Source organism: Phacochoerus africanus, chromosome 2 (genome assembly GCF_016906955.1).
Source record: "Phacochoerus africanus isolate WHEZ1 chromosome 2, ROS_Pafr_v1, whole genome shotgun sequence".
Lineage (NCBI taxonomy): Eukaryota > Metazoa > Chordata > Mammalia > Artiodactyla > Suidae > Phacochoerus > Phacochoerus africanus.
In genome coordinates this window covers 188,791,040-188,815,401 of record NC_062545.1, presented here as the reverse complement: position 1 = coordinate 188,815,401, position 24,362 = coordinate 188,791,040, and the positions used below count along the sequence as shown (strand labels likewise).

The window sequence follows — 24,362 nt, the reverse complement described above, 5'->3', positions numbered from 1 at the left end:
CAACAGTTGAGCAGCTGCACAAGAGATTTGTGGTCTGCAAAGCCTAAAATATTTATCACCAGGCTCTTTGCAGAGAAAGTTTGCCAAACCTAGACCAAAGGCAAGGAAACTTTAGAGTACCTGGAGGGCTACCTGCACCTCACTTCCAGAATTTTTGAGCAGGATTGGGGTAGAGCCCAAAAATCCGCATTTTTTAAAAACTGCCAGGTGATATGGATACTGCTGGTAAGGGGACTACATTGAGAACCACTGTTCAGATATTATGGATATCAACGCTAAAAGAGGAACACAAAGTATTAACTTCTATCTGGGTCTTTTTAAATATTACTGAATCAGTGGCCCTGACAATAAAGAACTGATACTTTTGAATATTATGTGATTTTCTTCTAATTTATTTCTACCTTCTTCCACCAACTGCTATCCCATCCTCCCAACTTTTACATACATAGCTCTATTTGCCTTTCTATTGATTCTCAACCTACCTCACTGAGAATCAACATAGTGAGCCATAGTTACTGCTAGGATGTCATAATCCTCAGGTGTTTGAAATGGAAAAGAAGGGCAAAGTATAATTAAACAAGGGCCCAAGTTAAGCCTCATTCTGTTCTATTGCAAGCTATAAAAAAAGTGACAAGAATTCAAGCATCAGATATAAATAATAGAAGACTGTACTTCAACTCATCGTATTCAAAACTGAACTCATGACCCTCTACAATTCCACACATCAGTAACAGTATCTCCATCCCATCAATGCCACAAAGCTACAACCTGGGAGTCATCTCTGCACCTCTTCTCTCTTCATCCACTACATACATCCAAACACTGAGTTCTTCAATTCTCTTAAATCTCTTTCAAACCGATCCTCTTCTTTCTATCCGCACTGATAACATTCTAGTCTAAGCTGCCATCAACTTTCATTGTAAATACAAGAACCTCCTAACTCAAAAGGTCTCCTATTCAATGTACAGTGATGCTCTTGTTAATTCCCTACTTAAAACCATTTATTGACACCTTTTTGTACTCTAGAAAAAGTCCTCAATCTAACAGCAATCTATAGAGACTTAAAGTCCATTAGATATAGCCTCTACCTAGCTTGCTAACTATGCTTTAGGTCTCCCTTCCTTGTTCACCATGATCAACAGTAAACTTTTATGTTTCTGGAATCCACCATTATCTTTCCCACCTTAAACCTTTCACAAAAACCATTTTCTCTGCTGTAATAATGCTCTTCTTACAGTCTTCTTTTTGCTTTGGGCCTTAGCATGTCACTTCCTGACTGGGTAAAGTATTCCTTTCCCTATAGCACTTTGCACTGTTCCCAGTTCAACTGCACTCTCATTCAGCAGTGGATGAGGATGACATCTTTCTGAGCTGGTGAGCCCGACAAGGACAGCAATCATGGGTACCTTGTTCACAGCTGTTTCCTCTGCACCTAACACACTACCCTACACACACGGCTCTTAAACATTTGTTAATTACATACATCCTGCAGCTGCTTCGGTTACTGCAGAGGTATGGGTTCAATCCCCAGACCACTGCAGTAGGTTAAAGGATCTAGGGTTGCCACAGCTGCAACATAGACTATAGCTGTGGCTCGGATTCCATCCCTGGCCTGGGAATTACCATATGCTGCAGGTATGGCCATTAAAAAAAAAAATGTGGAGTTCCCTCTGTGGTTCAGCAGAAACGAATCTGATTAATATCCATGAGGACGCAGGTTGGACCCCTGGCCTTGCTCAGTGGGTTAATGATCTAGTGGTGTCGTGAGCTGTGGTGTAAGTCAGAGACACAGCTTGGATCCCGCATTGCTGTGGCTGTGGTGCAGACCCTCAGCTACAGCTCCAATTAGACCCCTAGCCTGGGAACCACCACATGCCATGGGGTACAGCCCTAAAAAGACCAAAAAAAAAAAACCATGTATGCCACCTTCCAATCTGGTCAGTGCAATTTACCAGTTTTGAACTATTCTCTTGAGTAATTTCTAGCATTCTGTTTTAGGCCAGCACCTAATTACAGCTAAAACAATAAATCAAAACAATATGAGAAGCAATAAAACTGCAACAATTCAAAATTTGGGACTGCTTTCATAGAACTAAAAAGTAAAGTGAGTGTAAAAAAAATAATATTTATTGAAGGTTTACTAAGTGCTAAATAAAGCATTTCACATGCATTATGTCATATTTCATAGATTTGTCATTTTCACAATAAGTCTATGAAATAGATATATCTCCAATTTACAAGTGAATGAAACCCTCGGCCACCAGAAGAACAAGAATAGATCACACTCCAAATCTGAAGTAGGGCTAAAGAATATCTACTCTTCTGTACCTCTGATTGTTTCCTGAAATACAACAAAGCAGCGAATGGGAGCTCTAAAATGATGAAGGGGATCTAAGTCCAAATTCATTAATACCTGGCAACCTAAAATAGTCAAAATACATCTGAGGCTAACTATGGCTACAAAAATACACATGAGGTGTAAATTATGAGTTGAATTCAGGTTTGCTGGCATCCTAAAAGATTAACAAAATAAAGCCCAATTACTTAGAATAACATTACACAAAGGGCTAACACCTTGGTTAAAATGAAAAGATCCTCTCACAACACTCATATTCTCCAAAGAGATCATGTATTATTTGACATGATGGAAAATGCCACCAAAATGTACTACTTTTTACTGAATTATTGAAATTCTTATAAATACATTAAAAGAGAACCTGGGTTTATAATGGAAACTCACCATAAACCTATTGTTTTAGTCCACATCATGGGAGTATTACATACAAAGCCAAAGGATAATAAGGTTATTTTAATCCTAAAGAAACCTGGCCAAGTTGAAGTCTACTTAAACAGAAAAAAAGGGTTACAGTGAATTTCTATGCATTCTCTCGAGAACAAACCATTGTCAGGATGAGCCACTGTGATGATCACTGTACAACTATAAATGTAATAAATTCATTGAGTAATAAAAAATAAATTAAAAAAAAGGATGAGCCAAACTATTAAAGTTTGGAAAAACTTTTTTAATATTATGGGGCTAGTAGCTCCTGGAGGGAGAGCAAGCACTCGCTTATTGTCTAGCACCTCAGAGGCCTCAGACTGATATTCCTGATTGAACAATTTTATTGCGCTTCGTAACATCCCTCTTTAAGATCAGAATTACCATCACACTGCATAGACAAAGAGACAGATGAGAAAAAGTTAAATGACCTTCCTACAATCACACAACTATACTATCTAGAACCCAGGCTTTTTATATCCAGTTCCTTTTTTTTTTTTTTTAAGGGCTGCACCCACGGCATATGGAAGTTCCCAGGCTAGGGGTCAAATCGGAATGGCAGCTGCTGGCCTACACCATAGCCACAGCAATGCCAGATCCCAGCCGTGTCTGTGACCTATACAAGCTCACGGCAACACTAGACCATTAACCCATCGATCGAGGCCAGGGATCAAACCCACATCCTCATGGATGCTAGTCAGGTTCTTACCCTGCTGAACCACAGCGGGAACTCCCTACTTCTTTAGGCCAATCTATGCCGCCAAAAAACCCTTACAGTTTAAATAATTCCATTTTACTCTGTACATAAAAGTAAATCGCCACCATGTGGGGTCATTGTTTTAGGTACACAAGAAAACTCATTCATACTACTTGTATTTTTCTTATTATTTCGCCTAATGTAAAACCCAAGCTCAAGAAGCTTGTTCTAGTAGCCACTAAATACACGGCAGCCAGAGCATATAGAAGTGTAATCAAACTCAAGCCAGATTAGCAATATAGGAAATGCATTTTTTACTCATGAAGTAATGAATCTACCCATTTTTTTGATGCTAAAACTTTTTAGTCAGCTCCAAATACACAGAAAATGAAAAAACGATCTTTAACACACTGTTTAAACATGTCTAATTCTGATATAAAAAGTTACGAAAGCCATAGTAAAGCAAAATGAAAATATTAGGCCAGAAGAGTAGTATCATTATTATTTGGACAAAAGAATGATCTGCAGTTTAACTCTGTGATTACTAACCTTGGTTTAATTTACTCTGAATTTATTTTAAAACAAGTGGTAGGAGCTCCAACGTGGCTCAGTGGATTAAGAACCCAACTAGTATCCATGAGGATGTCAGTTTGACCCCTGGCCTCACTCAGTGGGTTAAGGACCCGGGGATTTCCATGAGCTGTGGTGTAGGTCGCAGGAGCAGCTTGGATCCCATGTTGCTGTGGCTGGGGCGTAGGCTGGCAGCTACAGCTCCAATTTGACCCCTAGCCTGGGAACTTCCATATGCCAAGGGTACAGACCTAAAAAGACAAAAAAAAAAGGAAAAAAAAAAAGAAAGTAAAACCTGACTAGATGTGCAAGGTAAAGCTTAATAGAGATTTCCAAATATATCTTTCTTAACAGGCTCATAGATTTAAAAATACCTCTGTAAGAATAAAAAAGCAGCAGCATAACCTAAGTCGTGGAAAATGTAATTTAAAACCCTTCTTCAATGTCTTTCTGATGATTTGTCAAAATTTCTTGACAATTTAAAAGAAAGGGAGGTTGGCTTAACTTAATGAAAGTAAAATCACAAGTTGGTTATTTTATTTATTTTGGTATATAGAAGTTCCCAGGCTAGGGATTGAATTTGATCCACAAGCAGCGACCTATACCACAGCTGCAGCAACACTGGATCCTTAACCCACTGTGCCAGGCCAGGGATCAAACCCACACCACCACAGAGACAATGCCAGATCCTTAACCTGCTGCATCATAGCAGGAACTCTGAGACTATTTTTATATATAATTGTTTTTTACTGAAAGATATTTTAAAAACTTGGTTAACCATGCAGGTACATTCTTTTATATAGAAAAAAAAAAAAAGTTTGCTGTTCCTAGAAAGCAACTCTGTGAAGGCTTAGAAAGACAAGCTAACAATTAGACAAATCAAAATTTAGAAGTGCACCGCCGCTCCCAAAAAAGGGAACAGATAAGACGCTGAAAGAACATAACCAATCATTCAACCAATATTAATGAACTATGTACTCTTATCACAAATGCTAAACTAAGTACTAAGAATACAGCAGTAAACAAGAAAAGATATCTCTGCTCTCAGTGGCTAAGGCACAAACTCTAAATTTAAGAACTAAAAGTACTACAAAAAAGGGAGGTCAAGAAAAGGAGGTGTTCCCATCATGGCTCAGCAGGTTAAGAACCTGACTAGTATCCATGAGGATGTGGGTTTGATCCCCGGCCTTGCTCAGTAAGTTAAGGATCTGGCATTGCCACAAGCTTCAGTGTAGATCACAGATGCAGCTACGATCCAGTGTTGCTGTGGCTGTGGTGTAGGCCCACAGCTGGAGCTCCAATTCAACCCTCAGTCAGGGAACTTCCATATGCTGCAGGTGTGACCTTTAAAAAAAAAAGAAAAAAAAAAAAAAAAAAAAGAAAACTACAGAAGGTGCAATTGATTCTGTCCAGGAAAACTTAAAAGGAGCTGTTAATATCTGAATTGAGTCATATAGACTGAGAGGTACTTTAATAAGCAAAGGAAGACCAAGAAGCTATTGGATCTAGCAAATATAAAGTAGTTACACTGGAGTGGAGGGTGAAGAAACCAAACCAAATGGGATGAAATGGTAATGTATAAGTAAGTAGAAATAAACACACTACCATCAAAAATGAGAAGGGAAAGGGGATAGAAAAGTTTAAGTAAACAAGAGCTCTGTCCCTTCCTACGGCAAATTCTTTACCTGAACAACATGACCAGACAACTAATTTTTTAAATCACTGAGGAGTTCCCTAATCCAGAGGGAGAGCTATTCAAAGAGGCAGGGAAGAAACAACCCATTTAAAATCATACAACTGGAGTTCCCATCAATGGCTCAGTGGTTAAAGAACCCGACTAGGAACCATGAGGTTGCAGGTTCGATCCCTAGCCTCGCTCAGTGGGTTAAGGATCCGGCATTGCCGTAAGCTGTGGTGTAGATCGCAGACGCGGCTCGGATCCCACGTTGCTGTTGCTGTGGCTCTGGTGTAGGCCAGCAGCTGCAGCTCAATTCAACCCCTAGCCTGGGAACCTCCATGTGCCAAGCGTTTGGCCCTAGAAAAGACAAAACAAACAAACAAAATAAATAAAAAATAAAACCATACAACAGAAATAAGTTCATGGAACTGTTCCCATTTCATTCTACAACTGAATAAAACTCATTGCTTCAAAAGTAAGAAAAATTGGAATGAGAATTTTACAGACTTCTCTTTGTGGTTCAGCAGGTAAAGAACCCAACACAGGAGTTCCTGTCATGGCTCAGTGGAAACAAATCTGACTAGGAACGATGAGGTTGCAGGTTCAATCCCTGGCCTCATTCAGTGGGTTAAGAATCCAGCCTTGCCATGAACTGTGGTGTAGGTCACAGACACGGCTCGGATCTGGCATTGCTGTGGCTCTGGCGTAGGCTGGCAGCTACAGCACCAATAGGACCCCTAGCCTGGGAACCTCCATATGCCGTGGGTGTGGCACCAAAAAGACAAAAGACAAAAACAAACCAAAACGAACAAACAAAAAAGCCCAACATAACATCTATGAGGAGGCAGATTCAATCCTGGGCCTCACTCAGTAAGTTAAGGATCCAGCCATTGACACAAGCTTCAGCACAGATCACAGATGTGGCTAGGACCCAGCGTGGCTGTGGCATAGGCCCGAAGCTGCAGCTCCAATTTGACCCCTAGCCGGGGAATTTCCACAGGTGCAGCCATTAAAAAAAAAAAAAGAAAGAAAAAAAAAGAAAAAAGAATTTTAGGCAAAATAAAAAAAGAATTTTAGGCCCACGGTGAAGAGTATTTCCACCATAAGATGTATCACTTATTGAGACTTAATCTTGAGACTATAACAATATAACCAAAATCTCTGTATCATTCCTCAGAACTTTCAAAGGAAAACCAATACTATTTAAACATTTGATCAGTTATGGGTAAAGTACACTACCTGTCTCACAGGTAGTAACTAGGACAACAAAGAAAAGGCTTAACAATAGGAACATAGTACTCTTTCCTCATTAACATCGCTGTTCACTGAGAACTACTCTGTTCAGTAGAGGATCAAAACATGGTCTCATCAGAAGTTCCCTTGTGGTTAAGGATTTGGTGTTATCAACCTGTGGGGCAGGTCACAACTGTGGTGTGGGTTTGATCCCCAGCGAGGAATCTTCCACATGTCAGTGGGTGCAGCCAAAACAAAACAAACAACAAGAAAAATCACATGATTTTATCATCCCAAAGAGTTCTCCAAATTGTTGAGCAACTTTTGTAAAGTCTGACTTCTCTTCTTGATTAGCTAAGCCAATATGGGTATGGTCCAAATTTACACTAATGATCAAATGTATACTCATTTTTTTTTTTTTCGGTCTTTTTGAGAGCCGCACTCACAGCATATGGAGGTTCCCAGGCTAGGGGTCGAATCGGAGCTGTACCTACCGGGCTACGCCATATCCACAGGAACTTGGGATCCGAGCCTCGTCTTTGACCTACACCACAGCTCGTGAAAACGACGGATCCTTACTTAGTGAGGTCAGGGACTGAACTGGTGTCCTCATGGATACTAGTTTGGTTCGTTAACTGCTAAGCCATTCTAATGTACACTCACAATTTTATACTTAAATTTTCATTACCAATGATATAGTTAGGTTCACTGCACCTTTTACTTTTTGAAACTAAAAGCTGTGAATGTGAGATCCTTAACTATATGTGAATTGTCTTATTTGGAGTAAAATTAAATATCCTTAAATCCCGGGATGACTTCCTTGTGCTGTCCAATGTGTCTATAGTCCTTCTCATACAACCACCATTTAGTGTGATCTGTCAGAATACAAACTACAAATGTGAGTAAGGAGCATGAGAGTACCCTACAATACATCTCTATTCTAACAAGGAATCGTGCTCATGAGATACTGCTAAGTGGAAAAAGTAGTTAATGCAAAATAATAATTGTGATATCATTTGTATAGAAGACTATGTGTAAATAGTTGCATTCAAATGTGCTTAGAAAGTGGGATGGAGTTCCCGCTCAGCAGTTAACAAACCCGACTAGTATCCATGAGGACTCAGGTTCAATCCCTGGGCTTACTCAGTGGGTTAAGGATCCGGCGTTGCTATGAGCTGTGGTGTAGGTCGAAGACACGGCTCAGATCCCGTGTTGTTGTGGCTATGGTGTAAGCTGGCAGCTACAGCTCCAATTTGACCCCTAGCCTGGGAACCTCCATATGCCTCGGGTGCAGCCCTAAAAAGACCAAAAAAAAGAAAAAAGAAAATGGGAGGAAGCAAAAATTTAATAGTAGCTGTAAGTTGAAAGAAAGAGTTGAAATGTGTGAAGATGGTAAAAGAAGGGACTCTGTACCCCAAAATATAAACAAATATATAATGGCTAACAATTGTGTATAAATTTCATACCAAAAAAAACCTACTTAAAAAAAAGTAACCAAAACAAGATACTTATTGAGATCCACCTGTTGAGGAAAAAACTGCCTATTTTCAAGTGTTTTGAACTCTCTAAAGCACATTTGCCCTCCAGTAATAAAGGCAATTGTTAGTTGTACTGCTCACAAAATTACTAGCACAATACAACTCTGTTCCTTCTTAGTCACCACTGTTATATTAAAGATGATCTTCCCTAGTTTATATTAATTTCCTTCCACACTACATAACAGTAACATTCTTAACATTCCCAACCACCACTATTACTTACTGAGCATCAACCATGTGCAAAGCACAGTGCTGCAGGATACAAAGAAATTATACCTGCCATCAGACCTTACAAACCAGCTGGAGAGAGATGCTTTTATGTTAATATACAGATAGCTCTACCTTTAAAAAGTGGTTGTCTTCCCCCCTCTAGCCTTACTATTTAATGCTGATTTTTTTTTAAATGTGAAATGTTCTTCAAATGGGCTGACAGCCCACATATTAAAAAAATAAAAAAAGTACTAGAGAGAAATCAAGGTCAATATCCAAGTAAATTACAATAAGGTCTGTAATAAGCGCTACCTCAAATGATTTAACTGATAATAAATCAGAACTCTAAATCCCAGTTATTTACTGCAAATATCTAAAACTATCTTTATATTTTGACACAGAACAAATTTTAGCTCCCATTTGCATATTAAAATTTGTTCTAGGTCAAAATTCATGTTTTTAAATGGAATGTAATTTTCAACATGTTACATTTGCATAGTATAGTTTGCAATGAAATATGCAGTACAATTTATTATGGGATATTTATAAAAATGCCTAGTAGAATACTGTCCAGGAAAAAAGGTCTTAAACATTTAGACTTACCTCATCACAGTCTCCTTCAACCATGGCATATATAGCTTTCTTAACCAAGTTAGTACCTAGAATATAGAGCTGCGTATTAATGAAGTAAAAATGTAATTAGTTTCTCAAAGATGCCTAAATTATAATATTCATAAGCAAAGAAACATCAAATGCTAAGTTCTATTTTGAATGCAGATACACAGATTATCTCAAGTTAAATGGGGAAAACTTTAAACTGAAAGACTAATAGAACCTTCCATAGCAATGTAAGTTTCCTCTTGAAAGATCTAGCTCCTGATTCATCCTTTTCTCAGGTGTACATGCTATTTTGTTCCAAAAGGCAAGATATGGCCAGAGCATGCCAGGAACTCGGAATGTAGTACATGACTTTTGAGCCAAGCTTGCCAAAAATCACATCAGAATTGCTGGGACCCAGAGTGGGCCCAGGACACTGGCTTAGTTCCTACAAACCTTTTAGTAAGCCTGGGCACACTAAGGTCCAGCACTCCCAAATGATGTTAGTAGTGTGTCTATATCCAAATCTGACGTTAAGAGAAGAAATTCAAATTTTATAAGAAATCTCTTAATTTTAAAACCATGTATACAACCAGCACGCGTTACATGGGCCATACAAAACATGTCTGAGGGCCAGGATGCAATCTTTTAAGGCACTGGTTTCTGCCCTCTGAAGTAGGCTAATCTGGCTACCATTTGCCCTGAGTCCTAATCAGCTCTTTTAACTACATCAAAGACTCAAACCTGGCTTATACAACAGGCCAAATTCATTAAAAATCTTAGTGGCAAACTGTAATACTGTAAGAAAAGTTGACTAAACCTAATTAAGTGGACCTATCTATGATGATTTCTCATAATGTCTTGGTATGAAACAGGCTTAAGTTGGACATTAACACTCATAGTTTTAAAAAACAACTACAGGGAGTCGTGGTTCAGTGGTTAACAAACCCAATTAGTAACCATGAGGACTCGGGTTCCATCCCTGACCTCACTCAGTGGATTAAGGATCTGGCATTGCCTTGAGCTGTGGTGTAAGTCACAGACCGGCTAGGATCCCAAATTGCTGCAGCTATAGTGTAGACCAGTGGCTACAGCTCCAATTCAACCCCTAGCCTGGAAACTTCCATATGCCATGGGTGCGGCCATAAAAAGACCACACACACACACACAAAACAAAACCTACAAGTTATAAAACTGCTAGTAATTAAATACTGATACAGGCATCAAATCTTCTTTCATGAATACTCACTCAGCTTCAGTACATTTCAGAATCTGTCATGCTCAGACAAATGCTTGTCTACCTGATCCTCCACCTTGAACAAAGAGCCAGTAGGTCCTAGATAAGAGGACAGTGGCTCTTAACCAGGCTTACATCATAGTCACCTGGCGATACTTCAGCCCTACTTCTAACAGGACAAACAAGATTCTCAAGGGGAGGGGCCTAAGCATTTGTTTTTAAACCACTTAGATGATTCTAAAGACCATTATAAACCATGAGTATAAGAACATACCAGGAAAGACATGAATTTGGGAATAGTAGTAAGAAATAATTCTTCATTCTCCTGGTTCTCCCTAATTGCTAATATAATGTTTGATGACAAGTACACCAAATAATGGTAACAATTTCTCCATAACTTTGCCTTCACTGAGAACCATTTAACCCAAGTACAGATAACTGCTTGAGGGCTATGATCAAGTGCCCTAAATATGCTACTAAAAACTGCAGAACTTAGCATAATACAAAGCATTTTGGATGTGACAAAAAAAAATGTTTGGAGGTGAAAACTGATCATCTACTAACTGTTAAAAAGACATCTCTCAAATAATGAAACGTTTTTAAAAATTTTATTTTAGTATTTTTTTTTTAGGGTTGCACCTGCAGCATATGGAAGTTTCCAGGCTAGGGGTCGAATCGGAGCTGCAGCTGCCTGCCCATGCCACAGCCACACTGGATCCTGATCGAGTCGGCAACCTATACCACAGCCCACAGATCCGAGCCACATTTTCCGCCTATGCTTAAGCTTGTGGCAATGCCAGATCCTTAACCCAGTGGGCGAGACCAGGGATTGAACCCGCATCTTCATGGACACTAGACAGGTTCTTTTTTTTTCTGTCTTTCGTCTTTTTAGAACTGCACCCACGACATATGGAAGTTCCCAGACTAGGGGTCTAATCAGAGCTATAGCTGCCAGCCTATGCCAGAGCCATAGCAACTCCAGATCCAAGCCAAGTTTGCGACCTACACCACAGCTCATAGCAACACCAGATCCTTAACCCACTGAGCGAGGCCAGGGATCGAACCCAAAACCTCATGGTTTCTAGTTGGATGAGCGGAACTCCTACTCAGGTTCTTAACTCACTGAACCACAACGGCATCTCCTAATTGAACATTAATAAAGGAAATAATTCATTGTAAGATGATTTTGAAAATATTTTGGAAATAAAAACAATTATCTTCCCTTAGTTTCATGCTCATTTCTACATATTATTCACATTTAAGTCTTTTGTTTCAAAAAAACAAAAATGAAAATAACAGGCATTCTTTTTGTGACATAATACTTTTCTTACCAATGCCATTTCTCCTGTATTTGGAATCCACGGCTAACATGGCTATATAACCTCTGCGGAACATCTTTTTGTGCATATCCAACTTGCAAACGATGGCACCTACACACTCCTCCCCTACCATGGCCTTAAAAATAAACAGACAGTTACAAAGAATACATTGCCATCAGGTACTGCACAATTACGGAGGGAAACAGCAACCAACCGCTGCTCAGGGGTTTTGAGGCAGGAAGAAATGAGAATTTTAGCAAGAGAGCAGTCATTTAAGTTTCAGAAGTCTAATCCCAGAACTCCTTCAAATGTTCCAGTTTTACAATCTTTCAACATTCTTTAGGCCATGAATTTGTTATGCTCATTATCAAAGCCTTGGGGGAAAAAAAGCAAAATTTCCACATAGTAAACATTCAAGTATTTTATAAGAAGTGCTTATAATTAGCTGTAATAAAGACTTACATGTTTAAGATTTGGGAAAGGGAAAACATGTGAAAATAATTTAAGAAAAAGTCTTTTCATTAGATATGATAAAACAGTGCTAAAGCTATCAACAGAGTACTATAAATTTATATTTAATTATAATAAAGTTTTAGGGAAAGCCAGCTATAGGATAAAGTATTTATACTACACGGTAGAGTTAGATTTTAATCAGGAAGAAAAAAATGTAAGAGATTTTCAGAAAAAAAAGATTTTTTTCAAGGTATTCCTAAGATCCTACCTAAGGAGTTTTTGTTACTGAAGGACTACAAAGACTAGATATACAATGGTCTCATTTTTAGGACTCTCCTGACAGTGTGAGTCATTGCCATAAAGCTCATAGAATACCTAGAACTCAAAATCAAACTTCATATTAAAGCAAAAGCTTTAACATAATTTTTACAGCTTTCTAGCTTAATAAAAATGTACAGCCTTCCAGAGCTAAAAATTACATATTAAATTAGAGCTAATCAGCCTCAATTTTCATTACAATTTTCAGTATCACCATTAAAAACTTGTTTTTCAAAAGTTCTATCACTGACAAGTTCCAGCAATACTTCATTCTGGTAAATATAAATAGGGCAATAGTTCCAATTGTTAAATAATGTGTCAGAGAGAAATAATTGTTTGTTGTAAAGAGCCATCATTAAAAATTATTAAAACTTCAAATTATTCTTAATAGAACTAACTTTTCAGAAGACACTATTTTAACAACAAAAACTAGGAATGCGTTTTAAAAAAAATCAATAAGCAAAGCCCAATTTATATTTAACGTATTTTATCTTGAATTTGTTACAATTACTTTTTAAAGTTCATCATTCTGTAAATTGATTTAAAAGCATTTATTCAACTATGGAAAAATCTTTAGGCAAGAATAATTCTAATCCATTTCACACAAACCTAAACTAGGTCAGAAAAATCCTTTTGAAGGGAAATAAAATTCAAAAATCTACACTAATTCATTATTTCAACAGAATCCAAAATTATTTGGGGGCAACAAACCTCTAAAACTGTCATTTTCTTTTTCTTTTTTTTTTTGGCCATGGCTACAGCATGTGAAAGTTTCTGAGCCAGGGATGAAACCTGTGCCACAGCATCAGCCCAAGCCACTGCAGTGACAACGCTGGATCCTTAAACCCACTGTGACACAAGAGAACACACATTTCTATTTTTATTCATACCCATCTGGCTTTTCCAAAATTCTTTTGAAAACTATTTCTTTCTATATTAAGACCTGAAATAGTATACAAAAGTTGCCTGCTTAAACAACTCTGACAGTATTTTCTGAACTTATTTCAAATACATGTGTGTGTATGCATATATCAGAGATGAAGTGGTACATTAAAAAAATTTTCAGGGAGTTCCCACTGTGGTTCAGCAGGTTAATAACCCAACACAGTGCCCATGAGGTTACAAGTTCGATCCCTGAGTTAAGGATCCAGCATTGTCACAAGCTGCGGCACAGGCCACAAATGCGACTCGGATCCAGTGTTGTTGTGGCATGGGCTTGTAGCTGGAGCTCAGATTTGATCTCTAGCCTGGCAACTTCTATGTGCCACAGGTGTGGCCATAAAAAGAAAAAAAAAAGTTTTTTTCAACCTGATCTCATAAGCTAGGGAAAATAGAAATCCATATAAATCTATGACACAGAACTGTAGGACAGCCATATTTCAGTTAATAAATTATCCAAAGGAGAAAAAAATTAAATCCACTAGACACAATACAACTGGACAATACTATCAAATTGGATAGGCATTTCAAACAAATCTTCTTTGTCCTTTGACCAAGAAAAGAATAAACAAGCCAAATAATCATATTAGTTCACTCCTGGACTAGACTGATTTCTTACTAATCAAGAATCTACAGGAGCGAAAATCAAGTTTTACACATCATTTAAAAATAAAAGCCCAGGGAGTTACCGTTGTGGCTCAGTGGAAACGAGTTCAACTAGTGTCCATGAGGATGCAGGTTTGACTCCTGGCCTCGCTCAGTGGGTTGGGGATCCGGTGTTGCCATGAGCTATAATGTGTGTCAGAGATGCGGCTCGGATCCCACGTGGCTGTGGTGTAGGCCAGCAGCTGTAGCTCTGATTTGACCCCTAGCCTGGGAACTTCCATGTGCCATGGGTGCAGCCCTAAAGAGCAAAAAAAATTTTTTTAAATAATAAATAAAAGCCCAATATACAATACACTATTATTAGCAAGATGTTGGTAGTGAGGAAAGCCAATGCTATATTTCTTCATGATAGACTGCTGATGAATATACTTATAAGAATCACTAAACTACATGTCAATTTTTCCAAATAAAAGCTTCTGCACATACATTTGGAACTCGTGGTATTAAAATGTGTTTTTTCAAGGAAGGAAACTGAAAAATTCCAGGCAAGATTAAAATTTAACTCTACAAGGCCAAATTTTTGTCAATCTATAAAATTTGAAAAATTTAAGTTGTCTACAAATAGGAAGACAGAGGAAGCTGTGAAGTTAAATTGAGAACAAATAAATGGAAGTATTATAGTATGTCATTGGTAATAAGTTTTAAAAGTACAAAAAGGCACCGACAACTGAAAATGCCAGAAACTCAAAAGAGGCAGAGATAAATTAAAGTACTGAGTAACTGACAGTGCCTCCTATTTGTATAGTACTGTACTTTCACATCTGTTACAGTTGTTAGGAAGAATCATTAGAAACTGTCATTTCTGTTAGTCAAATATGGTCAAGTATTGGCAATTTTCTATGGTTCAATCTCACACATTCCATGTGATCCACTGCAGGTTACTCATGAAACCAGGAACATTCTGGAGATTTCTAATCTCTTGAGATTGATGAGTTGTAAGGACAACTGTCCCTTGATGAAGCATAACTTGGTGACACAATGATCTTAGCTGAATGAGTCAAGGGTATGCCATTTTTCAAGATCGGAGTTGTTTCCCTAATGAGAAGCCAGGAGACCTGGGTTCTAGCTTTACATCTCTGGACAATAAATATCTAAAGATTTAAACATTTTAAGTTACCCTGGTGCTTAATTTAAATAAAAAGAAGTTGAATTAGATTATTGCTAGGATCCCTTAGTCCTAAAATGTGATTTGAAATAAACATATATTTATTTTAAATTAGTTCTCATAAGAAACTCATATTTTTAAAATGCCAATATAAAGACCCCAGTTTTAAAAGGCCTGATTGTTCAACAATAGTTTTATATTCAATATCTCTAGATTCATATAAATCTTATAAGTTAACCACTTATAAATATCACAATTTCTAGATAATCAGAATTTAATGTTATACTGGCTCTTATTGGATAAAGTTAAAATCAGCTGGTGAATTAAAAGGAACCTATGTAAAATAAAAACTATAGTATATTAATATTTGGTTTTATCAGAGTCTAAAATGGCAGACAAGTTGAGAGAGATCTAGGTAACAGCAGAACTCAAAAGTTGACTATCATATATACAAAACTATTTTCTATAATTAACAGAAATACATACACTATTTCGATTTAAAGTGTGACTAAATTGTATGCTTTTGTGGGTAACATAAGTCAGTCTACAATGTTTAGATTTACAATGGCATTTGATATGATTTATAATAGTGATATAAAGAAGTCATGTTCCCACATTCACAAACACAGATCATGTCTTAGGTTTTCTATTTTGATGAAATGGTTAGAATCCTGTAAGAGCAGTTTTGTAGAATATAAAATAGTTCCCAGTTTAAACAAACATACTAAACTGAAATTTAGCAAAGTGAACACAGAAACTAGCAGAACCATCATAATCTAAAATACTGAAGTTATATTTTCAGATTACCACCAACCTGAAGAATCAAAAAGACAGATTTCTAAAGTACTGTTAAAGCATCTTGCAGGGCATTAATAAATGCAGGTAAGTCAATTTTAAAACAATAAATAATGGTAGTGGCTTTTCCCTTCACACATAATAAAATACTCCTTAAAACCATGTGGCCTCTCCTTGATAAAATTCAATGGAAATGACATGCTTGTGAGTACAACATACAAAGCACATACCTGCTGTCAATATTTAAGTGAAAGGTTTCATACAGACTGAAATAGGTCAATATTACTGGGAAGTTATTGGTACTATCAGTACTACAAAAGTTTAAAAAAAAATTATTCAGCTTGTTTGGTAGCCAAGTCTTTTTTACCATATATAAGTAAAAAATTTCTGTCAGTTATATTTCACACAAGCTAGTACTACTACTAGTATTTAGGCATATCTCTGATTTGCTTCTTAAAAAAAATTAGATTAGAAACAATTTCACATGTTTCCTACACTCCCCAAATGGGTATTTTGTTCAAATTTCAAGAGTCTTTCAGCCATCAGAAGTGTTAGTAGCACCTTCTGAAGTTGTGCACCAGAAAGGGGCTGTCTACAACTAAATTAACTGTCCTGTTAAAGTAAAAGGAAACAATCTCCATAATTATGGAATATGTTTGTAAGATTTAATTCTCCAATGTGGCCACAGAAAGTTTACTGACAATCAAATTCACCAAAACATGTTTATGCATACACTCTTCCCTGATTATGGCTGTAATTGAAAGATTAATAAGGCCTGTATCCGAAAAGAACCGTGTTCAAATTAAATGATTGCAAAGTGCTTTGAGTATAAGGGAGGATAATTAAAGACAGTCAAACATGATTATAAGCTAATGCAAACAGGATACAAAGACCCCCAACATACATCATACAGGCTGGTTGCATTTACATCAATATCAAGTTAACCCGGATCCTGAAGTCTTACCTTCAAAACAGTTTCATTAAATAACTAGCAGTGTGTACACGCACTTTACATCATGTAAGGTACTAGGAAAGGCAGTTCACATCCACTGCCACTCCAGCCCTCACACTCCCTGCCCTGTACGGCCTGGATCTCTCTGCTGGGTTCACCCTTTTTTCATTCCATCCACTTACCAAGAAGCACAGCTGTGGCCAGTTGTGAATAAAATATCTATAGGTATAAATGGAGTAGGGTTCAGACAGATCTTTGGTGATCAGTCTCATGATATCGGGCATTTGTAGCTCGGATTCATATCGGACATAACGTATCGTCCGATCCTCCCCAGGCTCAACCTCCCTGCCTGAGGGGCTTCTTATACTGCAGCCGGCGGTCAGGGATGAAGACAGCAGCCGCACCTGCTCGTCCTCCTCCTCCTCCTGCTCGGTGCCCTCCGCCAGTCCATTGCGGGCCGCCGCGGGATCGCTCGCCGCCGCCGCCGCTGCCTCTGCCGGGCTGGGGAGCGCAGTTCTCGCATTATTGGGGAGGCAATGAGGGGGGCCCTCGCCCGAGTGTACCCCGGCTCCTTTTGTTGCAGTCACTCTGGGACCCCCGTCGGGGGTGGCCGTGATCGTGGCCGCCTCGGCCGCACTCAAAACCTTGGTCTTGAGAGAGGTGGCCGCCCGTAGGTGCCGCAGTTCGGGGTTGATCAATCCGTTGAGCTGCAGCTGCTCCTGCGGCGGCTGAGGGCAGCGGAGGCACGGACGCCCCTTGGTCGCAGCCGTCGCCTCGCCGCCCGCCGGGCTCCTGCCGCCGCCTTCGTGCTCCTCGTCGTCCTCCTCGTCCTCGCTGCAGCAGGCGAGGGCGGCCCCCGCCGGGAAGGGACAGCGGGGCTCGGCGGCCGCCGAGGCCGGAGGTGCTGGTGGTGGGAGGAGGCTGCTAGGCCCAGGCGGTACCTCCGCCATCCTAGAGGCGACACAGACAGAGAGAGGAGGCCATGAGACCCAGCCGACTAGCGCGGAGCAGAGGGGGCGGGGGGCGGGGGCGCCGGGGGTTGGGGGGAAACAAAGGCAGAAACCGTCCCTCACAGGGATGGCCCCCCAATTTCGCGCCCCCCCCCCCAGCTCTTCAGCGCCGCCCAGTAGCTCAGCCGGCCACCGTCCTGGTCCGCCCGCGCCCATCCGCCGGGCCTGTCACCGCGGCCTCTCCCCGTCCCCTCCGCGCAGCTCACCCCGCACAGGTCCCCGCCGCCACTGCCGCCACTCCTCTTCCTCCTCAGCCGCCGCCGCCTCCCTCGCCCCCGCGGCCGCCTCCTCCGCCACCAAGGCTCACACTCTACCGCCGTCGCCGTAAAGCGCCTCGGCTGTTACCCCGGGTAAAGTTTCCTGGGCCTGGCTTTACGACACTTCCCTGCCTGCCGGCTGCCGGGGCCGAGGGAAAGGGGCGTGGAAGGAGATGACCTGTGGAGGGGCGGGGACGGTGGTGTCTCCTGAGGGCCTCCGAGGAGACCGCGTGCTAATGGGTGGGGCTGTGGGGTGGGGAAGTTAGAGAAGGCTGTGGAGTAGCTAGCTCTGAACCCACAGTCCTCGGCTTTGGGACTCTTCAGCCCGTGGACCTTGCAGCCCCGGGCCGGAGAGGGCTGGACGGGACACGCGTTCGAAGGAGCTGCGGCGTAGACCGCCAGCTCGGGGCCTGCTCCCCCGGGCTTGGGCAAATCTAGAAATGCTTTTCCGCAGCTGTATGACGTTTTAACCTTTGCCCTGACTGGGGTCAGGGGGCAGGTTACCCGAGTCCCTTAAAAATGGAGCAAATCAGGAGAGAAAAATCCTTGAAAAGGAGAAGTTAAAAGATTTGCACTGTGAAAACATGGGAATGGCTGTTGAAACCTGGTGGTATGCTATGTGAATTAAGTTTAGGCTTTACCCCTTCGAGGCAGAAGAAGCTGCCTCTCTCCTTATCCCCTTCACCCCGCCGAGGAAAACTGGCGGTAAATGGAATTTACAGGTGCTGGGCAGCTGCAAGCATACCTGGGGCAGAGTTACAGATGGTGAAAGAGAGTGACAATAGCTAAGAGGCACATTCCTAAACGTGACCCGAATTGTGATGAGGTGAAAAGCACCGGTCAAGAGGTGTCCTGAACCTCCTCCCTGCCCTCTGCCAAGTGGTCGGCCGGAGAGAGTGGATGCAAAGGGAAGAGAACTGCTGCACGCGCTGAGCGCCAGGCTCCACTCTTTCCGCTCTAATCCCCAGCGGACGGTTTTCAGCCCATCTGTTTGAAGAGGAACGCAGGTAGTGTAACTCACCAGCTCACGGAGCAAATTAAGTTTTTTAAACTGTAGAGCTAGGCAGGTGTGCAGCAGGTAGATGTTTTCAGGGATATAATTCTCTTGAGTATTCGCAACTTTTGCCATAATCCAAACTAAAAAATAAGATACATTGTAGCATTGCTGTTAGGTACAACTGTTAGGGTCCTTGTCACTGAAGATGTTAAGGAAAAACTATAACCCTCTATATAGAAGGTCAAACTATAGTGATAAAAATGGTAATAATAAAATGTGTTACTATGTGCCAGACACTGTCCTAAATATCTTACATGTACTCATGTATAGGTTTTTATAAAAACTCATTTGTAGGTTTTTGTAGAAATACATGTGTGCATAAATAGACATGTAGAAGCTTATTTATTTCAGCCTTGTCTGTAGTAGGAATAAATAATTCCAAAGCACCTAAGGATCTATCAATACAGGGATGATTTTATGATACACAAATACTACAGAATATTATTAATTATGCTATTGTTTAAGAGATTGAAATAAATATACATTGGTACTTTTCACCTTAGTATGGCTGCATTGCAAATAACCCCCACAACATGTGGTATAAAACAACCATGCTCACAGATTCTGTGGGTCAAGAATTCACACAGAGTACAACAGGGATGACTTTCTCTGCTCCATTATGCACAGAGCCTCAACTGTGGGGATTGGAATCATCTGAAAACTTTTCACTCTTCCTTGGTAGTTGATTCTGGCTGGAGGCTGCAGGCTGGAGACCTCAATTTGATTTCATGTAGACTTCTCCATGTGGTCTCTTAGAATGGGCTGATTTGGGCCTTCTCAGACGGTGATGGCTGGGTTCCAAGGGCAAGTATCCTGGGAGAGAGAGCGCTCCAAGTGAAAGCATATTCCCTTTTATGACCTGGCCTTAGAAGTTACGTAGTATCATTTCTGCTGTATTCTATTTGTTCAGGCCATTACAGAATCTCACACACATTCCAGAGGAGGGGAAATTGAGCCTATTTCTTGATGGGGAGAGGCAGAGTCCTTAAAGATCACGTGGGACCAGAGGTATTGCTGTGGCGTTTTTGGAAAATACAAGTTGCCACAGCTGTTTACTTGGAAAGATCTGTAAATGCCTCAGGGATATAAAATAAATGAGATGCATAATAAGTACACTGTGATCCCATTTATGGTTTTTTTAAAAAGTACAGAACAAAACCATATTTCCAGATGTACATACATTATTTAAAGATAGATATTTTTCAAAGAACATAGTTTCTAAGTATAACCTGGGTGTTTAGCCAAAGAAACAATGATCCATTCAAGTCATGTAGAAAAAAATGGCCAAAAGGTCCCAAGACATGCTTAATTGTAATTTTGGTTGAGAACAGTATCAGTCATTAACTGTGGAATATAACCCTCTCCTTAAAAGATGTGACTCCATTGTAGTGAATGAGTTTGGAAGCAAGTCTTCAGATTCTTTCTACACTGTAACTTGGCATTGAGCTTTCTCACACTGAGGGACTAAATTGAGGTTGTTTCAGGGTTATTTTCAGAAAGGTGAGATTTTTTTAAAGACCTCCCTGAGATCGGGAACTGAGTCTTACTCATTTTGTATTCACTTACCTAACACATAAAACTGGACTTGATATGTTTTTGGACTGAATTATGCTATTCCCTCATTCAGCAGTCTAGGATTATAATTACAAGGTAAATTCTGACCTCATGCTAATTAATAAGCCACTAAGATTTCTGATATCTAAGCACCAGTGACTTGGCTTCATATCTCAGTGTTGAAATACCATGATGACCTTCTAAGTCAGATAACTTCTCTAGGAATTCTTTCCTTATACTTATGCAATTTTTTCTTCTTTACTTATGTTCATGAGTAATATGCTGATATGATGGTAGCATTATTTTGGGCAAAGAAGTAAGATTTGTTTAATGTTTTAGCCGTATTTGCAACTCTGAAAAGACTGCTATCTCCATGAGCAATGACATCATAGCAAGGAGTGGGCTCAGAGCAGGGGAAGTGTAACCAGTGACACTCTTTTATCAGGATAGTTGGTATTTTTATTGCTTTGTATTATCCTATATTGCAGTAGTCATTTTTCTAAACTATTGTCTTTGTTCTCTTCTGAACAATGAAAGGGCACGCCTTAATTTTTTAGAAGGAAAAACTCTTCGTTAAGTCAATTAAAATAACCAATAGCAATTTCAATATAACATCCTAAAGAAACTTCCTGAAATTAACTTAGAAGGAGAAAAGTTCCTTCTTAATTCTTTTTAATAGCTAGAGATTTTTCTTATTTATTTTTTTGTCTTTTTAGGGCTGCACCCATGGCATATGAATGTTCCCAGGCTAGGGGTCGAATCAGAGCTATAGCTGCTGGCCTATGCCACAGCCACAGCAACTCCAGATCCCAGCCTCATCTGCAACTTACATCACAGCTCCTGGCAACGCCAGATCCTTAACTCACTAAGCAAGGCCAGGGATCAAACCTGCGTCCTCATGGTTACTAGCCAGATTCGTTTCCACTGAGCCACAACAGGAACTCCAACTAGACATTTTTCTTTTATTGCCTAGATGTATAGGGGAGGCCTAGCGTACTGACCTGAAAGATAACTGTGGGAATGAAGATATGGATAACAGAGACATGGTTTAAGTTCCATTAATTCAGCAGGATGATATCCTGTGTACCATAGGCACACATACTGAATAATTCATCATATTCGTAGTTTTATTTTATAAGCCATGTGGTTCTTAATCCTATCTACTATACCTAAAGCTGTGAATATGAGTGTCCTTAGCTTTGTTTTATTCTAGATGAAAGAAAAGGCATACATCAAATTTGAGGACTATAAAATTTAATCAAAGGATTCATATTAGTATATTATTTTGCCACCGGTAATCCTGGAACACTTTGAGATTCCCAGGTAAAATGCTTTATTAACAGTTTGACTCTTCCCTTTAAATTTGTGGGAGTGAAGGAGTGAGTAGTAACAGTCTGTTTTTTGACCCTCTTTCCCTTTGAGAACAGTGGTTTACAGTCCCACTTCTAGGCACAGATTTTGTTTGTAGAACCGAGGCCTCAGCAAAGTATAGGGACCCAGAAAGTGCTATGGTTAAATGGGCTCCATTTCCATTACTTTCAACCTCATACTAACTTTGATAACCTGCCTGCAGACATGGACAAGCTGACTCTCATATCTCCATCTGAATTGGTGAGAAGTGCTGAGGAGAATCATATATTCCTACCTACGTATTAAAGCCCTTGAAAATTCTTGGTTTTTAATTTAGCTATGCTCTCAGCACAGCACTCTAGAATGATTTTACCTGTCTTCCCAGCTTGCTTCATCCAGCAGTGACTATCCTTGACCACTACAGTGCTTGCTTCACACTCCTGATCAGCAGGGGACTAATTCCATTTTCACTAAGAAAAATGGAGTATTCCATAGGTGCACCTCCTCAACTTTCTTCCCTCTTACAAATGCATCTCTATCTGAACTTACTCTTAACCTCTTTCCCTCACTACTGTTAGTGGGAGGGAGGTGACCCGTTTCTTTAAGACTAATGCCTCCCTCCACCTATGAGCTCGATGCCATCTCTTTCCATCTCCTTTGGGACTTGTCCCATCATGTTTTCTCTCTCCTAAATTTTCAATAGTAATTTTGCTAGCTTTGCTTCAAAGTTTATAAATATGCTCCTTCTGGGGACCAGCTGCCATGATTTCTTCCTCTCCTTTCCATCACAGTGAAACTGCTAACCTACAATAAATAGGTCTCCACTCAGGTGCAAGTTCTCTCTTCAACAAATTGGTTGTCTTCCACCTCGGCCTTTCCACTAACACAGTTCTCATAATAACCCTATGAAATATGCAGTATGAACTTGCGGTTGGAAGCTGGACCAGGATTGGGTTGCCAGCCTGTTTTCTGCATCAATCTGGAATGGGGCCAGGTTTACTCTTATACCAACTGGGTCTTGATGTGAGAGTGAGAGTGAGATGAGCTTCTCCTCATATATATGGTTTGGGGGAGTGGGAGGCTTAAAGGAATGTCTATAATTGGGTTCAAATCCTGACTCAGCCACTTACAAGCTGTGTGGCCTTGAACAGTTTAATGTCTCTGGACTTCAGATTCCTCCTGTTGAACATGGATAATATATGGCTCGTAGAATTTTGGAAGGATTAGATGAATTAATATATGTAAATTGTTTTAGACTAGTACTAAGCACATAGTAAGCCCTTCGTAACTTTTAGCCAGTCTCCCAACCTACTCATCCATCCTCAACACTTCTGCCGCTGCTGTCCTCATAAAATGTAAACCGATTATGTCAATCTCCTGCTTAAACTTCTTCAGTGACTCCCTATTGCCTAATGATCAAATCTAAACTTTGACCGGGTTGCTTTGGCCACAAATAACAGAAAAAAACAACTCAACTAGCTTTTAAAAAAAATAGTGAGTTAGGAGTTCCTGTTATGGCTCAGCGGTAACGAACCCAACTAGTATCCTTGAAGACTCAGGTTCAGTCCCCAGCCTTGCTCAGTGGGTTAAGGATCTGGTGGTGTTGTGAACTATGGTATAGGTTGCAGACGCAGGTCAGATCCACATGGTTATGGCTGTGGCTTAGGCTGGCAGCTGCAGCTCAGATGCCACCCCTAGCCTAGGGACTTCCATATGCCATGAGTGTGGGCCTAAAAAACAAACAAACAAAAAGTGAGTTAAATCATGTGAAAGAGATCAAGGCATGGTGAAGTTTAAGTTTAGTTGGTTCAGTTATATTGAGAATCCAGGTTTTTTCCTCTCTTCTGCCATTCCTAGAGCCAGCTCCATCCTAATCCTAAAGCCAGTTTAGAAGAGACTCTTTCATTGTCCCTGGGACCAAGTCTGTGAAACTACTCCAGGAAAGGTAAGTGATTCTGTAGACTTTATTTGAATATTGCATTAAAACACAAACTGTGTGAAACAAAATGCTAGTTTTATTACTTTTTTTCTGAATGGGGAAATATAGA

At 40.0% G+C, this 24,362-nt stretch overlaps 1 protein-coding gene and 1 long non-coding RNA gene across 3 annotated transcripts in view; one reads left to right on the top strand and one right to left on the bottom strand.

The window, feature by feature from the left end:
* Positions 1-18,450, bottom strand: part of NAA30 (N-alpha-acetyltransferase 30, NatC catalytic subunit) — a 32,591-nt gene extending 14,141 nt beyond the window's left edge. Inside the window, exons 1-4 of one of the 2 annotated variants that reach the window (XM_047767435.1) lie at positions 18,303-18,450; positions 17,269-18,037; positions 11,871-11,994; positions 9,309-9,364 (exon numbers count right to left, since the gene is read on the bottom strand). In XM_047767435.1, coding sequence (XP_047623391.1) covers positions 9,309-9,364; positions 11,871-11,994; positions 17,269-18,036 — 948 coding nt within the window. In that variant the 5' untranslated portion in view covers position 18,037; positions 18,303-18,450. The remainder of the gene's footprint in view (positions 1-9,308; positions 9,365-11,870; positions 11,995-17,268; positions 18,038-18,302) is intronic. The other variant, XM_047767436.1, reaches the window with a different exon arrangement.
* LOC125119871 (uncharacterized) overlaps positions 18,388-24,362 on the top strand; it is a 90,341-nt gene continuing 84,366 nt past the window's right edge. Inside the window, exons 1-2 of the long non-coding RNA XR_007133199.1 lie at positions 18,388-19,360; positions 24,172-24,259. This is a non-coding gene — a long non-coding RNA (uncharacterized LOC125119871). The remainder of the gene's footprint in view (positions 19,361-24,171; positions 24,260-24,362) is intronic.